Source organism: Lissotriton vulgaris, chromosome 2_2 (assembly GCF_964263255.1).
Source record: "Lissotriton vulgaris chromosome 2_2, aLisVul1.2, whole genome shotgun sequence".
In the NCBI taxonomy this organism is placed as follows: Eukaryota; Metazoa; Chordata; class Amphibia; order Caudata; family Salamandridae; genus Lissotriton; species Lissotriton vulgaris.
This window is the reverse complement of record NC_141688.1, coordinates 208,228,948-208,248,425: the sequence shown is the minus strand read 5'-3', so window position 1 is coordinate 208,248,425 and position 19,478 is coordinate 208,228,948. Positions and strand designations below refer to the sequence as shown.

Below are 19,478 nucleotides of genomic sequence, written 5' to 3'. Positions count from 1 at the left end.
CACCAAGCTGCCTCACACCTAGTTATCTCCAACCAACCTATTCTACTAAACCTTTAAGACTCATATTCTCTGGGATCCTATTAAGGTAAACAGTGTTCCATTTTTCTTAAATTGGACACACCCTCTTCCCTTTCTTCCGCCCTCCTAATTAATGCTCCCCTTTTTCCACAGCACTTCCTAATTCAGACAACCTGTCCTGATGATGATCCTAATTTCTCTGGATCGAAACGCCGTCGACCCAACAGCCTGACCAATAGGCGCACTTCTCCCTAGTGGCTTTAGACCTGAACCAAAATTTACTTTGCACACTGTGATATCACAATGTCACATGCGCCGTTCTAGCCACCCACTGTAAATAGCTTGCACCACTCGCACAGTGCTCCGACTACGCCGTTTTCTTTTCACTTGCGTCGCTACCTGCACTATTTATTCACGTTTGTTGCACCAAGTCCAATGTGGTTGTCATTACATTCTATGCAGTGCTGTTTTTCTAACTGTATCCGACCATGAAATGAATGTCTCCACATAAAGCTGAATAACTTCCTTTTGGAAAAAACTATGAGTTACCTCCTTCTAGTCCACCCAAGTAATGCTATGTGCATGCTATGATTAATTGTCTACTAACTTTTACCTTTCAGGACATTGTTTTTCATTCCCTTTTGTAGAATATCCGCCTCTATGTGTAAAAGAGACCAAATCAGGCATCAGCCAATCAGAAGAGCCTCACCCCATAGAACCCTCTTGAAGGAACCTCAGAGCCTCAGATTTTCGTAGCCCTTTTGTAACAGTCACCATATCTGCTAAAGGCTGAGCTTTCCCCGGGGAGGTGGGTGGGCGCATGGGAATCTATGAAAGTTAACAATACTGGGGAACTAAAGTTACAGGTAAGTAACTTGTTTTCTTGCCCCAGTATTGGAACTTCCTTAGATTCCCGTGCTTTTGTATCAGAGTAGCAAGCAGCTAGCCATAAAAAACACATTTTGTGTCATAACATACCTTGCAATAGCCAACATGACAAAGATACAAAATGTGCAAAATAACGGAAGGAGGGATAGAAAGGAAAGCTCATCAATTAGTGGAAGAGGTTCCTCAGGACTGCTTGGCCCACTGCCGTATCTTCTTCTTGTAAGGATTCCAAGCAGTATTGATTAGTAAAGGTGTGGACGGTGCTCCAGGTAGCAGCTCTGCAAATGTCCTCAATCTACACACCCGCGAAGAGGGCTGTTGAAGAAGCCACTGATCTTGTGGAATGTGCTCAAACTCTGCCAGTCAGTGGTTTACCTGCTGCAGTATGGCAATGTAGAATGGCACTGGTAATCCATCTTGCAATCCCCTGATTTGACAGAGGGAGACCCTTGCTCGGACCACCAAAAGCAACAAACAATTGGGAGGATTTCCGAAATCCTTTGGTGCGATCCAAATAGAATTTTAAACATAGTTGTACATCCAGAGAATGTAGTAACTTCACCGCTGGTGTAGCCAGGTGAGGAAAGAAAGCCTTAAGAATAACCGGCTCGTTCAAGTGGAAGTCTGAGGGTACCTTGGGCATGAACTTTGGGTTAGTTCTCAAGATAACTGTGTTCCTTTTGAATTGCAGAAAAGGCTCTTGATTGTGAGAGCCTGCAACTCCCCAATACGTCTTGCCGATGTGAGGACAAGGAGAGCCATTTTCCATGAAAGGAACTTAATGTCTGAGCGATGAATTGGTTCAAATGGGCTTTTCATGAGTTGAGTGAGGACTAGATTCAGGTGCCAAGTAGGAGGTGGAGGCCTCACTGGTGGATAGACCCGGAACAAGCCTTTTAGAAATTGGAAGGCAGAAAGGAGGAAGACCACAACGAAGGTCCAGACTCCGACCGTCTGTACCTTGAAATTGCCGCAAAATGAACTTTTATAGATGATTGGGCCAGCCCTGACTTAGCCAAGGACAAGAGAAGGCAGAAGCTGATAAGGTTTTGAAAAAAAGGGGTCAATCTTCTCGCTCGTGCACCAAATGCAAAATCTTCCATTTGGGGCGGTAAGTCTTGTTCGTGGAAGGAGCTCTCGCCTGGGAGAAGACTTCTCTAATTTCGTTCGAGATAGGGAGATTCATAAATTCTCGCTGCTCAGGAGCCATGCTGTCAGGTGAAATGATTGTGGATCTGGATGTCAAATCTGTCCTTCGGACATTGTGAGAAGGACTGGAGAGGGGAGCGGAGGAGCTAGCGACAACAGATGGAGCTCTGTGTACCAGTACTGTCTCGGCCAAGCAGGGGCTATTAAGATCATTCTGCATGGTTCCACTTTGATCTTCCTGATAAGCCTCGGGATCAGTGGAATGGGGGGAAGGCATAGACAAATGTCCTTGACCAGGCTATCGAAAGCGCATTCCCCAATGATCCTCGGTAGTGAAGCCTGCCTGCATAAGACCGGCATTTCTTGTTGGTCAGCGTGGCAAAGATATCTATTGCAGGTCTGCCCCAATGGCGGAAGACCTCTTCTAGAACTCGCTGGTTTAGCTCCCACTCGTGACTGACCGAGGATAACCTGCTCAGTCTGTCGGCATTCTCGTTTAGAATTCCTGGCAAGTGTTCTGCCTGCAGCGACATTCCGTGAAGTATCGCCCATTCCGAGATCTCTTGAGCTTCCTGCGACAACGGGAGAGACCAGGTTCCTCCTTCCTTGTTCATGTAATGCATGGCCGTGGTGTTGTCCATCCTGATGAGAACTTGCAAACCTGCTAGGCGAAGGAGAAGGGCTTGTAGAGCCAGCTTTATTGCTCTTAGCTCCAAGAGATTGATGTGGAGCCGACGATCGTGAGGAAACCAATGGCCACTTAAATGCAGGTCTTGCATCACCGCTCCCCAACCATTCAACGACGCATCCGTTGTCACTTCTTGAGACGGATCGCTTACGAAGGATAGACCTTGGGACAAGTTTCTCTTGTCTGTCCACCACAGGGCTGCTCTTTTCATTGTCGGAGTGACTGTCACCTTGTCGCCGAATGATCCGTGAATCTGTGTCCATTGGATGTCCAGTTGCTCCTGAAGAAGACGCATTCGCAGTCTGCAGTGAGGATTCAGAGGTATGCAGGACGAAATTACCCCCAGCAGAGATTTGTAGTGACGTACTGAAAGACACCTTTTTCGTAAGTCCAGAGCCATGGACTGCCGTTTTTCCTGCCTTTCTAGGGTTGGAAAAGCTTTTGAGAGTTTTGAGTTCAGGATGGCCCCCAGGAATCGTGCCTTCCTGGATGGGACCAGAGATGATTTGTCTTTGTTTAAAGTGAGTCCTAGATTTTGAAACAGGTTTGTACATGCCTGAACCGCGTCCCGCACAGCTCCCCTGGATGGAGCCTTCAGCAACCATTCGTCCAGGTAAGGAAAGACCTGAAAATGATTCCTTTGCAGGAAAGACGCTACTGGCGCCAGCACATTCGTGAAGATCCTCGGGGCTGAGCAAAGACCAAAGGGTAAAACCTTAAATTGAAAATGGCTCTTGGCTACTGTAAACCGTAGAAACCTTCTGTGCGCTGGATGAATCGGTACATGAAAGTACGCATCCTCGAGATTGAGCGTGCCAATGAAATACCCCGGATTGACCAGCCGCAGGATGTCTTGAAGAGAACATCCGGAAAAACAGGTAGATGAGATAGGTGTTGAGCTCCCTGAGCTCTAAAATGGGGCGGCATATCTCTAGCGTCTTCCTTACCAGGAAGAACCTGGAATAGAATCTCTGTCCCTTTTGGTCAGAGGGAACCGGCTCTATTGCCCCCTTCAGGAGCATTTGATGAACTTCGAGCCGCAGAAGACGCAGGTGTTTTGACGGAATGCCTGCAGGGGGCTTGGGTAGTGGGATGTGAGTGAATTCCAAGGTATGGCCGTTTCGAATGATGTTGAGCACCCAACGGTCCGATGTTATCTCGGACCAATTCTGAAGGTATTGGGATACCCTGCCTCCCACCGATGACTTCTTGGAGGAGGGTACAGTAGGAAGAGCCAGGAGGCCGCTATTATCGCTTGGACGCATCACATCCCTGGCGAGCCTGCTTTCCTCTGTTAGGTCTGGAGTAATTGGAGGATTGGCCCTGCCTTTGCTGATAAGGCTGGCGATATTGTTGCAAACCTGAGCTGTAGGATGAGTATCTCTGTTAGTAAGATCCTCTGTCGTTTGTACTTTTGCCACTGGACCCTCTAAAAGGAGTCTTGCGGTACTGAAGCATACCCAAAGATCTGGTGGTCTCAGGGTCCATGTTTGATGTCTTGGAGAGTGTCGTCAATCAATTTCCCGAATAGTGCTTCTCCATCAAAAGGAAGATCTAGGATCTTATTTTGGATCTCGCGTCGAAACCAGGTTGCCTTCAGCCACCCCTGGCGACGAAGGACCGCAGCTCCAGCCAGAGAACAAAACGCCGTTGTTGCAATGTCCATGGCACAGTCAATGATCTCCATTGATGTAGCCTCCCCTTCCTGTAAGACCTTCTTTGCTTCTACTTTTGATTCTGGAGGAAGCTGATCCAGGAACGGTGCGACATCACACCATAGTTGGCGGTCATATATGCCCAATATAGTTAGGGCTTTAGCTGCCCGCACCAGAAGACTCGCCATTGAAGAGAATCTCTTCCCAGCATTGTCCAATCTCCTTCCTTCCTTGTCAGGAGGAGTTGTTAAAGGAGCAGAGGGGTTGCAGGATTTTCTCTGCGCCACTTGAGAAATTACAGAGTCCGGTTTTGGGTGGCCCGTCAAGGCAGCTGGACCATTGTCAGGCGGTTTGTACTTTTTATCTAGACTCGGTAGTACAGGGACCACCGTCGCTGGATTTTTCATTGCCTGAAGGCCTTCATCCCACAGATGCTGCCCTATTGGTATGGACCTTGTCAACTTCCTATAAGGTTACTTGAAATCATACAAGAAACATTCAGAGGCCACCGCAGGCATTGCCAACTTGAATCTGCCAGTCGCTCAGCTGATGGAATCCTCCTATATCCGCTGGCGGGGAAACCACTGGATCCGGACATGGAGACGGAGAGTCCGGAATGATGTACTCATCCCATTCAGAAGCTTGATCAGCTCCATCGTCCGAATTATGATCCTCATCCGAGGAATAATCATGAGTGTCTGCTGGTCTGGAAGGATCTCTTGGAATTGGTGCCTGTGGCTGAAGGGATACCTGAGCTGGTATTTCAGGAACAGCCGTTGAGGTAGGCGCCGGGACAGACATGGCTTGCGCAACTGGAGCCGGAGCACACTTTGCAGCTTTAGATTTGTAATCCTGCAGCATCCTGTGCAGGTCCTGCAGGAAAGAAGTTGGAACCGAAACCATGTCTCGACCTGAATATTGTTGTGGTTGGGCAGAAGGATGATAATCACCTTTTTGGTCATACCCTCCTTCCGAATCAGTCTCCTGGCACTTGACCAGAAGTTGAGAAGGACTGTCAGCGTAGTCCTAGGAGTCCTGATCATCCTCTTCTGACTCATTCTCATCAAACAGCAGCGCTGGTGGTAAAGGGGTTACCCTCCTCAGAGATGTCATGTCCGGTGGAATTCTGGTAATTGAAATAGTGATTCTCTTCTCAGATGTCAAAATAGTCAACGGTCCCATCGACTATGGAACTGAAAATGCAGCCGTCGTCTGCTTCGTCGACGGAATATGCATCGTCCACACAGGAATACTCGACGACAAGATAGGCATCATCGCTGCCGTCGACGACGAGATTCTCGACATCCCCGCCGTCGTCAATGTTGTCGTCGAGGCCCTCGTCGACGACACCGTCGTTGTCGCCACCGTCGACGAAGTCTTAGTCATCGTCGACGCCGCTGTCGTCGGCATCTTCGTCGCCGATGCAGTCGTCGGCAACTCCCTCGTCGACGCTGTTGTAGCGGTCGTCGACGATTCCATCCTAATTAACCGTCCCGTCGACTGACCCAGTTTAGGCTTACGACGCCTTCATCGTCGACAACTTGGAACTTTTGTCAGACTTTCCATAAGATGGGGAAGAGGGTTTCTTGAAGGCTGGATCAGTCTTCAAACCCTTAGCAGGCATAGATGGTCCTACCCTCTCCTTATCACCATGGTGGGGAGATTCGCCTGGACCCTGGCTCTCAGACTCTCTGGGGGTCTTTTTTGAGGCCTTAGAAGGATGCACCACAGAAGGAGAAGGGGAGCCCCTACCCCTTTTAACTGACCTTCCTCTTGAAGACGCAGATGCAGAGTCGTCACTGTCACTGGAGACAGTATCCTTGCTGGACTACAACTTCTGGAGCCATGTCAGAAGCCTACCCTCACGGTCCCGGAGGGTCTTGGTTGAAAAGGTGCGGCAGATCTTACAGTCCGCAGCCTTGTGATTTGGATAGAGGTAATAGATGCAGTCTTTATGCTTATCCTCAATGAATAGTCTTTTCTTGCCACAGGTGGAACATAGCTTGAAAAGGGCCTTTTGTTTTTTCCTTGCCAGACACCCTGGAAGGATCAGCTAACAATCTGAAGAAAACCTGAAGAAAAAACCTGAAGAAAAACTTCTGAAGAGTAGATGTTGAGCAGAGCTCAAAGGAGGAGACTCCCTAGCACAACGTGCGGTAAAAAATCTGAGGCTCTGAGGTTCCTTCAGGAGGGTTCTATGGGGTAAGGCTCTTCTGATTGGCTAATGCCTGATTTGGTCTCTTTTACACAAAGAGGCAGATATGCTACAAAAGGGAATGAGACCTAGGCCTTTTTCTTTCTCTTTTGTACCTACTGCTATGTTATTTTTGTTACCGAGACTCCCATTCCGACGACGTGGAATGATACAAGAGCATGGGAATCTATGAAAGTTCCAATACTGGCGCAATCTAAGGGATTGCCATTGCACTAGGAAAGGCTAGTTACAAAGGTAGGAGGAGAGTCACTTGAGTGTAAAGCCTCTAACTTCAAGGGTCATTAGGGTGCCAAGTAAACTAGGGTGGTCAACACCATCAACATCTGCATGTAGTTCCAGGAAAATGAGGATGAACTGGGTGGAGGCGATGATAGCTTCATGTGCAGGTACTGATTTAGTAGAGCAGATTGCACAGAAACCAAGTGGGAATAGGTTTCGCAGGTTCGTCAGCACAGAGGAAGAGTATCACGCAGTTGAAAACGAGGCATTCAACTTTTTGCATAAAAAGGGAAGTAGAGACGCAGGGCTGTAGTTTGAAGGTTAGGTGTGCTGCGGGTGTATGGAATAAGAGTAGTGCGACAGAAGGTTTGTAAGCATTACGGCTAAGTAATAGACAGGACCAAGGTTTAATAGGAAGGTCAGATAATATTACATTGGAGGTTTTAGCTTGAAAGCTGAAGGGGTTGGATGGGGTACTTTCAAGATTAGTGAATTTGAGTGCTGGACTGAGTAGATGTAAAGAGCTAAAATAGAGACAGTGTCTTCGGGATTGATCAGTGGTCAATGATAGTTTTGAAGTGTGGAGATGAGAATCAAAGCATTCAGTGATGTAGGATGTCTTGTTGCAGATCTACTGGGCTTTTCAAATAGAAAATGCAATTGAGTGGTTACCAAGGCAGGACACTGCTTCTTCTGTTTGTTTAATGTTTACTAGTAGAAGGTCTATGAGATTGCAGTGTTTGGTCTGTTGTGTTGGAGATAGGCATGGAATGGTGGAGGGTAAATGCAGCAGTGACACATGATGCATGTGATATACACCAATACTGGTGAACCCTAACAGGAAAGGAAGATTTTGAGCAATTTTATTCCCCAGAGACAAGAAAGTAGTTTTAAATAGGAGGTTTACAATGTATGTAATGCATTTTAACTGAACTGTTGTCAGGGGCCAGACAGAGTGAACTGCATTGTTCTGTGCAGAAGCTGAATTGTGTATGATGTATGTGAGAAGGTGGCCTGATATGCAGTGGTCACTATTCTAGTGCCCACTATGTATCAGTCCAGCAACCCTTATTGATGATTGGTTGTAAGTCAACCTTATAGACCAGCTATCCTAGTAGCATGGATACGAGCAGTCTAAGGCTAAAGACTCGAGAGGGCGTGTTAAGCCAGCTGTTTACCACACATATACCCCTTGAATACCCAGTGAAAGGACACCACACAAGTGTTATGAAAATAAACAGTTATTTATTAAAGATCACAACAGCCCTGTACTCTTTATGAGGACAGGGTACTAAGCACAAACCAAAACTCTTACAAAAATACTTAAGTTAGCACAGTATATACAAATGCCCGAGGGGCACGGAAAACCATATACTCTGAAAGTGGAATGTGAAATTCCTAGCAGGTAAGTACAGTACTAATAGCTTTTGGAATCGCTAGGACTTGACTAGGGAATCGTTAGATTACGACTAGGAGGCCTAGGGGACTCGGGTGCAGTGTGTGCACTCTCACGCGAGATGCGGACAAAAGTCTATGGTAGCTAGGAAATAGAAAGTTAGTGTTCTCGGGCGAACCCGACCTGGTAGGGAGAAAACGAAGATAGATTCTGACCCTTGGATAGTGAGGCTATGCTGGGGCACCGAAATGCCGAAGTTACCTAGCCCAGGGGCTGCAGCTGCATAGGTCTGAAAAGACGTCGGGAATCCTCGTAGACGGACCAGGAGCCGGAAGAAAAGATGCTGGCCGGTGACCAGTGAAGAAAGTTCAGTTGGATCCAAGCCTGGATCTCGAAGATAGATGACACCTGAAAGCAGAGGGGACCAAGTTCGAGACTACTAGCCAGTAGTCAGTGGGCACCAGGAGGGCACCGGATGGTAGCCACCTCGACAAGGTGAGTGGGTGACGCTGGAGCTCGAAGATCTCACGGACCAGGAGGCGTTGTCGGCGACCAGGATGGAGGATCGAGCTGTCCCACGAAGATAGAAGCTGTCGGCGTCGCTGGACCCAGGATTGGGCAACAAAGCCTTGGCAAATTCAAGCCCACGCGGTGGACCTAAAATGGCGTCTGGAGTGGACCAGGAGGGTCCGGGGTGCCTCTCTTGAAAAAGGAAGCAAGGGCCAGCCTGGAGCAACCAGACCAGCAGAAGAGATGTCGTCGGGCGTCGTTCAGAAGGCCACAAGCCAGCCGGCTAGTAGCCAAACAACGCGGTGCACAGCAAACAGCAGAAGGGCCCCACGCCGATCGTGGAGATGCAGGGAGGCTGGCCTTGGGTGCTGGAGCTGCGCAGGGTCGGGGCTTCTCGGACCCCAAAGCACTCACCAGTGGAGGACACGGTGGGCTTGCAGTAAAGATGTCGTGCAGTCTTGGCGACCGTCGGTCCCTTGAGGTCTCGTCGCACTCACGGTTCTCAGCTTGGCTGTAGAGGTGAGTAGAGGTCAGAGGTGCCAGGGAAGCCGGGTCTCGTCGAGCTGGGTCGTCGGATTCGTGATGAAGGACTTGCAGCAGACCGCAGTGTTCTTTAGGATGGTGCCTGCGGATGCAGGGTGACTACTCCTTAGCCACAAGGGAGAATCTTGAAGAAGAAATCGTGAAGTCCTTTCGAAGAAAGTGGTATCTTGATTCCAAAGATGATCTAATTTGTACAGGGGGCCCGCTCCTATCTTTATACTAAAAAAGGGGGCTGACCCGGTGACTAGGTCCTGCCTATGGGTGGGACCAGGAGGGGGGTGGTTACACCCCTCTCCCCCGCCGGACTTCCCCAGGCCAGGGGCTGGTGTGCCCCTGGAACTGGTTCTGACTGGCCTATGCGTAGTGAGCACCGGGGTGCCACTCAGCAGTCACCTTCCTGAAAAGCCCTGCCTACCCAGGATACACAAAACCATGTCTGGGACGGTGCTAGCACCGCCCCGGACAGGAAACCCTTTGTCCAGGCCTCCCTCGCTGGAAGGACTCCCAGCAGCAGGAGGTCAGACTCGTGTCTGTGGTGGCAGCATCCATTTTGTGGAGCTGAGGCTTCAGTTAACTTTAACCGGGGTTCACAGTTACATACATGTCGTGTCCCTCTAGAAGGGTGGAATGCTAACCCCGTCGCCAGAATTGGCGAGGGGTTAGTATTCCAATTCGTATGACACCTTACTCGACATGTTTTGATAAAGCAATACCAAAGTTAGCATTTAACCGCGAGGATTATAATGCACTTAAGAGTATATGGTATGCGATATCATGGAACCGCTATTAGGACTTGGTTCTGCAAGCTGCAGACAGGCTCAGCTCATGCCAGAGCACCATCTCACACGATTCCAAGCACTCTGCCTTCAGGATTGTCAAGGCCTGCCATAGGAGTGACTGATAGGAATCTGTGTGTCCATTTTAGGGTTAGGTATAGGTATACTACACCTACAGCAAAGGGTGATTACACGACTTTGCCCCAGCTGTCATGCAGCCAGTTGTGTCAAATTTAGGAGGCCAGCCAGGGGTGGCATAATACATGCTGCAGCCCCTGGCAGCCCTGGGTACACCTATGCCCTGAGTTACAGGGTCTGATAAGGTGGCCCAGTACCAATTGGTAGATGCACCTAGGGTACATGAGGTAATTTAGAAAGAGAACAGCCAGGCTGTGGGTCTGATTGGCAGGCCCACAGCCAGAGAAAGTCGTAAACCAGTGAAACAAAAGCAAAAAATCTGGGTGATCATAGGATTGCAGACCCTACTCTCCTACAATGTAGGACTAGTCCAGGTGCATCCTGGTCTCCTGACAGAACATGCCCTCAGATTCGAAGTAGGAGAGCACCGGTCATCTTGTTTAGAGAGCTGCCACACCACTCCCTTTTAGCTCAGAATGCTGGAAACACAAGCCACTTTGGAGAGAACCAGCCTACTACTGGCTACCGTAATTCCGTAGAAGGGCATCAAAAATAGTTTTTTTACTATACCTGTCTAAGTCTGGTAAACCCCACTTTTAGTGACGCATTTATATGCTTACCAGTCCCAGAATTCTGTACCTGGGTGGGCCATGAAGAGACGGAGCAGACAAAAAGAGCAGTTTTGTGACATCTGTCGATTTTGGCTGGGACGTGTCGAATTTTGACAAGCCTTTGTAATGTTGAGTCTCATTAAGCACTACAAGGAGAGGTATTTGCGACAGGGCATGGGTGCCCAATGGGTTCTAGATGCAGGGTGATGTGCGCCAGGCCTGGGCTTTAACCCTTATCTGCGATACTGCCCACTAGCCAGACACGTCACATTGTTATCGCAGTGTATGACCTGTCAATTATGCGGTTCTATGGCACCAAACCTCACCATAAATCATGAAAATCAATGTTTTAAAGTGTGTATTCAAAATTAGAATACCCTTTTGCGAAAGGTTTCAAAACACATTTGAGAGGTAGTATACCAAACCTAGGAGTTATTCCTTTCTATAATTATTTGGAAATTACTAGCCCTGTGAAACATAGACTTCAATTAACGACAAGATATTCTAGTATACTACAGCATACAGCAGTAGGATGGAGTAGTTTTGAATGGAAATGTTACTAATTTAATGTTCATTAAAAAATGCACGTCAGAGCACTTGCTGTAGTTAGCCTCTGACATTTACAAACTCCACTGACTCACGTCTGATTATCATGCACAGACACCACCTCAATGGCATTACAGGATGTGAAAATCATACATTTTGCTCTTGTTTGATCCAAATGCAGATCCAGCTGCAGGAAACTGTTCAACTTAGCTCTCACTCAGGGCTGACTGCAGGGACACACAACAGCCACTGTCCAACAAGAGTCAGAGCCAACTGGCAAAGGTACTGTATATGAAGAAGTGTCTAGTTTCTTGCAATATTTTAAAACGGAACCCTTTTGGCTCTGAACAGACTCTGTAGAGCTGTGATATAGAAGTCAGAGGTAATGCCATGAAAGCTTGTTTTAGTATGTAGCGTTCTCAGTTACACCCAGCATAATAAAGACGTGTAATACTAACTTCCAAGTGTGGTGTGGTTATTGGCGGGTACCCAGGATGGGAGGACGCTAACAATTGGAGGTACAATGCTAGTTAAAACTGGTATAACAATTTTGTTTTAAAAGCTGGCACTTGACTTGGTTCTAACCATGTGTGGCAGCAGAAACATTACCACTGCTGCAGAGGAGCCCTGTTATACTCTTGTTGAAGATTAGACTTTCATAGTTAGAAAGGTAATTTTGTGAAGTTGGCTTTTAGAGCACTCTTGTAAGAAACGGGGGTCTCTAGCTGGCAGTGGCTTCTGTTATGTTATGGGGCCTTATATCGCGCACAGCTGCTCCAGCGAAGGAGCGTCCTGGCGCTTGACAAGGTAAACAACACAACACAACTAAGAAAACAGCAGACTAAAAAAAGAGCCAACAGGCTTAAGGAAATAGAAAGGTCTTAATGGCCCTACGAAATGAGAGGAGATCATCCAGCGCACAACTCTTTAAAGGCAGGGAGTTCCACAAGACAGCAGCCCGAACTCGAAATGAGCGGCCTCCAGCTCGGCTAAGCTTAAACCGAGGTACCACTGCGAGTTCATGGCCCAAAGATCTTAAAGAACGGGCAGGAACATACGGGGACAAAAGGTTTGTAAGAATCTGGGCAGAGGAGCCCTTGAGGATTTTGTAAGAAAGGCAAAGCACTTTAAATTGAATCTTCTGCTTAACCGGCAGCCAATGAAGGGAACGCAAAGTGTTGGCAACGGAACAGAACCTGGGTAGACCCACCACTGCTCTGGCTGCCGCGTTCTGAACACGTTGCAGATGTATGATTTCAGCCTGGTTAACCCCTACCAGGAGAGAGCTGGCATAGTCAAGCCGAGAAACCACCGTCGCCTGCACCACAAGCTGCCTGGTCGAGGCATCAAAGAATTTCAAGACTGGTCTTAGACCTCGCAAAATGCCAAAACAGCATGCAGCAGTTCTCTTGGTGTGAGAGACCAAGCTAAGGGCAGGATCTAACCACACCCGAGATTTATTTATCTCCGTTACCGGAGTCGGGGTGGTCCCAAGTTCAGGAGGCCACCATATGTCACCCCAGAGTTCCGCCTGCTTGCCGATGATCATGATCTCAGTTTTTTTTTGCGTTCAGCTGGAGACAGTTGGAATTCATCCAGCTGGCAACTGCCCGCAGTCCATTCTGGAACCTTGGGGCATCCAAGCCAGAGTCCCCGCTGAGCGTGACCGCCAACTGAGTGTCGTCAGCATATGAGACCATAGTTATGCCCCACTGCTTGACGACATCAGACAAAGGCCTCACGTATAGATTGAACAACGTGGGGCTCTACAAGTATCCCTGGGGAACCCCAAGGCCCAGAGGGTGGAATTTGGACTGGTGGGGCGGAATAGCCACGCAGAAAGATCGATCGGCGAGAAAAGAGCAAAACCACTGTAGGCAGTCCCTATGATGCCAACTTCCTCCAGGCGCTGAAGAAGAATCCTGTGAGAGACGGTGTCAAAGGCGGCGCTAAGATCTAATAAAACAAGCGCCGGCGTTTGACCCGAATCTAGCACCGTGCACAGGTGTTCCACCATGGAGAGAAGGGCTGTCTCCGTGCTGTGGCCAGCACAGAAACCGTTCTGCGTAGGGTCCAAGATATTGGCCCGCGAGAGATAGTCTGAAAGGGCCATATTCACATGGGCCTCCGCCACTTTCGCAGGCCACGGAAGAAGGGATATCGGACGGTAGTTCTCGGGTTTGAGAGGATCTAAAGAAGGCTTCTTCAGGATGGGTGTAACCACCGCCTGCTTCCACTTGGCGGGGACCATACCTGAAGCAAGCGAAAGATTGATCAGAGAACACACCGGTAAAAGATCAAAAGATGACGGGTCCCTAAACAAAGCCGGTCTTAGCGGATCAGCCAGAGAACCAGACTTGATTTGCTGAGCCAGTCGATTAAAACTCTCAGGCAACAGGCAGGGAAGAGTATGCAGAACACTATGCTCCTGGGGACTAGGAGAGAGTCCAGCATACAGTGTAGCAGTAGGGAAGGCTCGATAGATGGCTTGGACCTTCAAGAAAGAAGGTCGCCAGGGCCTCACAATGTGTAATAGAGCAAGTTTCACTAATAGAGGCCTTTTTTGCCATCAGATCTTTAAGAGCCTTAAAAATGGATTTAGAGGGATTCGAGCTATTGCGGAATTCAAGAGAATAGAACGCTGCGCGAGCTCTACAGACAGCGCGGTGATAAGATTTAATAGTGGTAAGATATGAGGCTTTTTTACTGCTATCATATGATTTCCGCCATTCTCTTTCTGCGCGTCTGCACGTACTTTTTAGAGCGCGTAAGGATCCGTCATACCAAGGGCTAGGGTCCCTTGAGCCACATTTGCTCAGAGTCACCCGAATGAGGCAATCAAGAGCCCGAGTGACCCACTCGCAGAAGAGGTTATAGCCCGTTTCCACATTGTCTAACGGGCCCAGCGGGTCCTCAGACAAAATGCGGTAGAAATTCTCTAATCTGAGTTTATTCCAGTGTCATCTAGGGACGACTCTGGCCATAGGTTTAGTGGGGTGCTCATACAATTGGCACTGAACCGTCACTAAGAAATGATCAGTCCAGGCCAGGGAGGTAGAAGTTGTAACCCTGGCCTCTGCAAGATTCGTAAAAAAAGGGTCCAGAGTATGTCCTCCCACATGAGTGGGATAAGTGACCAGTTGAGACAGTTGAAAGGCCTCCAAGTCGGCCAGAGTGCTACTGACAGCAGGGGTGATCAAATTATCAAAGTGGAGATTCAAATCCCCAAAGATGGAAAAATACAGCGCATCCTACAGCCAGCGTACTAATAGCGCCTGGGAGTGCCTCCTTGAACGCCACGTCACTACCCGGAGGGCGGTAGATCAACATGCCAGAGAAGGAAAAATGGGGGCTGATTGAAATCTTAAAAGAAGCACTTTCACAGCCAGCAATTTTTAAACCTCTCCAATCACAGGGGTAGCAAGACCTGACAGCAAGCGCTATTCCCCCACCTCTAGTGGAGCGATTAAGCGTGTACACCGAATACTCAGAGGGGAAAGCCAAGTTGAGAATAGCCGTGTCAGCCTCCTGCAACCAAGTCTCAGTAATACAAAAAATATCGGGTGACTCATCCTTGATAAGATCATGGATTGCTTGGTAGTGTTTCACCAGCGACCTAACATTCAGGTTCCAAATGCTAAGCTCACGCGAGGGGCATTTACTCCTAGGTACTGACGCCTTACCCACAGAACGGGAAAGAGCGGGGGTACAAAGCGACCACCTACTGCAAACGCACTGGTAGGGGCCACACAAGGGACTAACCGGAGCCATATCACACCTGAGGACTTGCTGTCTGATGGACAGTAAATCGTCTCTCGAGTAGCTGATCATCGCAACACCAATGTGCCGAAAGATAGAGGTCCTGCCCTGTCCAGCGCGTCCTTAACGCGGACGGGCGCAGACAGGCAGGACTCTGGCACGACTCAGGCTAAGCGAAGGCGCGCCCGCTGCGCGATCCCGCTGCGCTTAGTAGGGAGCATTAAATTGGCTTACACCCAAGAACACCCATGATCGCCCCCTTGGTAGCTTGCCACAAACAGTCAGGCTTCCCACAAATAGGAAATTAAATTGTACATACAATAAGAAAGTGTGGTTTGTTTTTTCTTCCTACTTTGAGGCAAACCTAACTTGCTGCACAATATTAAAAACCAGTTAAATGGAAATAACTAGATTTCATATGTGGTTATAAATACCCCACGTCTAAGCGGAAAGATGAAAGTTTGAGTCAATGGTTTTGTATAGCACTACTGCACCCGTTTTTCGTCAAAAATACTTTGTGCTAAAACAAACACATCCATAGTTTCTGTGGACTGACCGTGCTTGACCTTTTAAAAGGGATATCTTTCCTTATGTATGCTGGATTTTGTGTCATTTTTAGTCTGGTTCTATTTAAATAAAGATTTGTTATTTTTCTAAACTGGCGTGGACTCAGTTTGTAGTCTTTTCACTGTATTACTGTGTTTGCATGTACAAATGCTTCACACACTGCCTCTAAGATAACTTAGAAGCAGTGTGTGAAGCATTTGTTCAGTCCACAGAAACTATGGATGTGTTGTTTTAGCACAAAGTTTTTTTGATGCATCAAAATCAGACGAAAAACGGGTGCAGTAGTGCTATACAAAACCATGGACTCAAACTTTCATCCTTCCACTTAGACGTGGGGTATTTATCACTACATTATTTCCATTTAACTGGTTTTTAATATTGTGCAGCACGTTAGGAATTGCCTCAACATAGGAAGAAAAAACAAACCACACTTTCTTATTGTATGTACAATTTAATTATCTATTCGTGGGAAGCCAAAATCATTTCAGAATCGTTTCTATTGGGTCACTGGTTATGATATATAATTGGCGTGTAGCGTACACCCCTCCTGTTCATTTGTGCATGAAATCAGATGGTTTCACATCTGCAACAATGGCCAGCCATTACTTAGTAACCCTTAAAGATTAAGGCATTACAAAACAACCGTTTGCAATGCAGTATGTCTCCCATTAGTAAAAATGTGAGTAAATTAGTTGCAAATGCTATTTTATTTCGTTTAAAATTATGCCAGCTATAGCATAATAAGCACAGACATTCCTTTCACAAAGGAAAGGGTGCAGTACCACAGGCTGTTACTAGGTGTCCCTTTAATGAAGGAAGTGGTGCAATACCAGGGATACCTAGTAAACCTGTGGTACTGCACCCTTTCCTTCATTACAGGAAACAGCCTGTGGTACTGCACCCTTTCCTTCATTACAGGAAACGGCCTGTTGTACTGCACCCTTTACTTCATTACAGGAACCGGCCTGTTGTACTGCACCCTTTCCTTCATTACAGGAAACAGCCTGTGGTACTGCACCCTTTCCTTCATTACAGGAAACGGCCTGTTGTACTGCACCCTTTCCTTCATTACAGGAACCGGTCTGTTGTACTGCACCCTTTCCTTTTGTAAAAGAATTTCTTTTGTTACAGTCAATGGAAACCAAGAGTGGTGTAACACCACGATCTCCTGCCTGATATACGATGGTTGAAATCTTAGCATTTCCAGCACTCTAATTGCAGCTTCTAATGAATCAATAGGAAGAGGGGACTGAGTGTAATATGCCGTTTATGAGGGGAGATTAAACGTACTTTTGATTTGCAGTTGTGGGCATAATGCTGCTAACGGAGTGGTTGATTTAACCAGCATAGAGCCTATGATGTATACATATTATTGGTTTGTTTAGAATGTTTGGTGAACTAAACTAAAAACCAAAAAAAACAGGAGCGCCAAACAGCCGCAATCTGCTAGGTGAGAGGAGTCTGATACGATGGCTCGACACAAAACTGGATAGTCATACCCTGATGGGAGGAGCGGCCACTGCGCAATGGGAAGGAGCAGTGCGTCCGACCAAAAGAAACCATTAGTGAAATCACTATGGGGCAGTACAGACACAGAAAGGAGGGACTATCACAAGCAAACACCAACAAGTCAGCATTTCTGAATGCCACAGATAACAACCAATGGCTATCGGGGGATGGGTTAAAAGCCCACAGAAGAGATATACTAGGTCTTGCAGACAGCGCAAGCGCTGTTGAGGATCGACCTAAAAACAGCAGGCAGGCTGACTACATGTAAATGGCCTTGGGAGGTACTTATCCGCCTGCCCCCTCCAACCCTCCTTTCACCCCCGGACTCTCCAATCAGGCCGGTGTTGAATTTGGATCTTTGATTATCTCTGATAAAAGGAGAAACTTTTAAATAGTGTGCTTACCATGGACCCCTTCATACAGCTATACCATGCTATACCTGCCAGCTCTGGGCAATTCTGGGCTGCCTCTGGATGTCCTAAACTAGTTGTGGAGACCAACTCTGGCACAGGGCGTAAGAAGTCACTAACTCTCAAAGTCATCCTTGGCCCACGATCCACTGGAGAAGTGTGGCTCACGGTGTAGAGCAGGCAGACCCAGAAGCTGAGGTCAGACCCGGGACCAGGGTTCAATTCCCGACGCGGCAGGGTCTTGAGCTCAAATGTCCACTGACTCGACAATTCTCGCTTCGGTGCCTGACCTAATCATGGGTTCACACTCTGCAACTCTGGGCATTAAGCTTGCTTAATCTCCACAACGGCCCCCTGCGGCGGGATGCCTGGCTTTCACCTTGGGGATGCCCTGTAGGGGCTATCTCACAGGGAAAAAGCCAGGACGGGTTCCCAAGGCAAGCGGCGGGAAACCTCCGGGTAGCTGTGCGCTCAATAAATGTAATAATAATAATAATAATAATAATAATAATAATGTCATACAACAATCCAGTCTTTAAATAACTTGATGACTAGTAGTCTTATGACCGATGGGCAGGCTAGGAGACCTCCTGCAGTGCATTAAATTAGCCTGGATTGTAATACACAGTGACACCATTCTCAGGAGCAGTACTGTAACTTTGCAGTCCTTACCTGAACCAAACAGGCCCAGAAGCACAGCCGACACGGCCAGCAGAACACCAACACCACTCATTTGGACCCGCGCCATGTTTTTCTTGCTGAAGAAAAAGAAATAAAACAAAACAGCGTTTGACAAAGTGAAAAGTTTTTGTTTCGTATAGGGAGCAAAAATCTTTGAGCACTGCCCATTATGTGATATTCTTATGTAATGATAATCGGGTATTGATAATAGTGTGAGGATAATCATGTACTGATAATAAGCATACACCTTATGGAATACTCCCTTTTCATTTGTAAAACACTCTAACCTATGGCTAATATCTGTGCTATTTAAAAAGGCACAAATAAATGGAGAAGTTAAATATATACTGCATCATGGTTGCCCTTAAGTTGAGAGGTAAGGCTAGAGAAAAGAAAAACATGACTAGCAGGGCTCTTATTATATATCGGGCAAACTGTTCATGCTTTGTCACAACGCACTATTAGACGGATGCACCAAGCGCACACATGTACAGTGCGCCAAATTACAACGAAAGCTATGTCCATAGGGCAGCGGATTCAGTGAAATTTGGAGCAGCAGCTTCAATCAGCCTCTACATGTTTTACTGTGCAGGCAGCGCAGTAACGCCCTGCATTTTAGAGCGGGAACAGAGATCTCCTTGCAGGCGGGTGCAGTGATTGACCGCAACCTCTTGAAGGTAGATGTCTGTAGGAGGAGTTCCCGCTTAAAGGTGGATGTCTGTAGGAGGAGTAAAAGGGACGTCGCCTCTAGTGGGCTGCCCTCAGGAGCACTATTAGCGCCCCTCCTGACTGCTTTATTTTGGCTTTGCACCCACATCCATAATATGGCACAGGCGCAGATGCATAGAGAAGATCTCATTTGCATGAGTGCTGCAGCAACAAATGATGTACGAAATGCTGAATGAATCAAACAATCCCCCCACTCAAGAGATCTCGGTTAAATCCATCGTTCTTTTGCTCACTACACCAGCCCAATTTGGCCTAAGGCATATGCAAATCGGTCTGGACCCTGTCCCCCTATGAATAGTCCAACTCGAACTGCCAAGTCAGTTCCTCCATTGACCGGAAACAAGTATTCTCGGTCCGGTTTCCGCGCAACACCCCATATCAGCTAGGATAGCTTGAATCCAGCAGCAAACACAGCATGGGACCCATGTCTTGGCATTCTCATCCCACTTAGAGTGAAAAGTGCTGCAGCAC

General features: G+C 47.6%; 1 protein-coding gene across 1 annotated transcript in view; it reads right to left on the bottom strand.

Annotated features, from left to right (window-relative positions):
* The window catches only part of LOC147729247 (CD59 glycoprotein-like), a 141,627-nt gene that overhangs the window by 37,425 nt on the left and 84,724 nt on the right, over nucleotides 1-19,478 (bottom strand). The window contains exon 2 of the mRNA XM_086959549.1: nucleotides 18,270-18,355. Coding sequence (XP_086815675.1) covers nucleotides 18,270-18,345 — 76 coding nt within the window. The 5' untranslated portion in view covers nucleotides 18,346-18,355. The remainder of the gene's footprint in view (nucleotides 1-18,269; nucleotides 18,356-19,478) is intronic.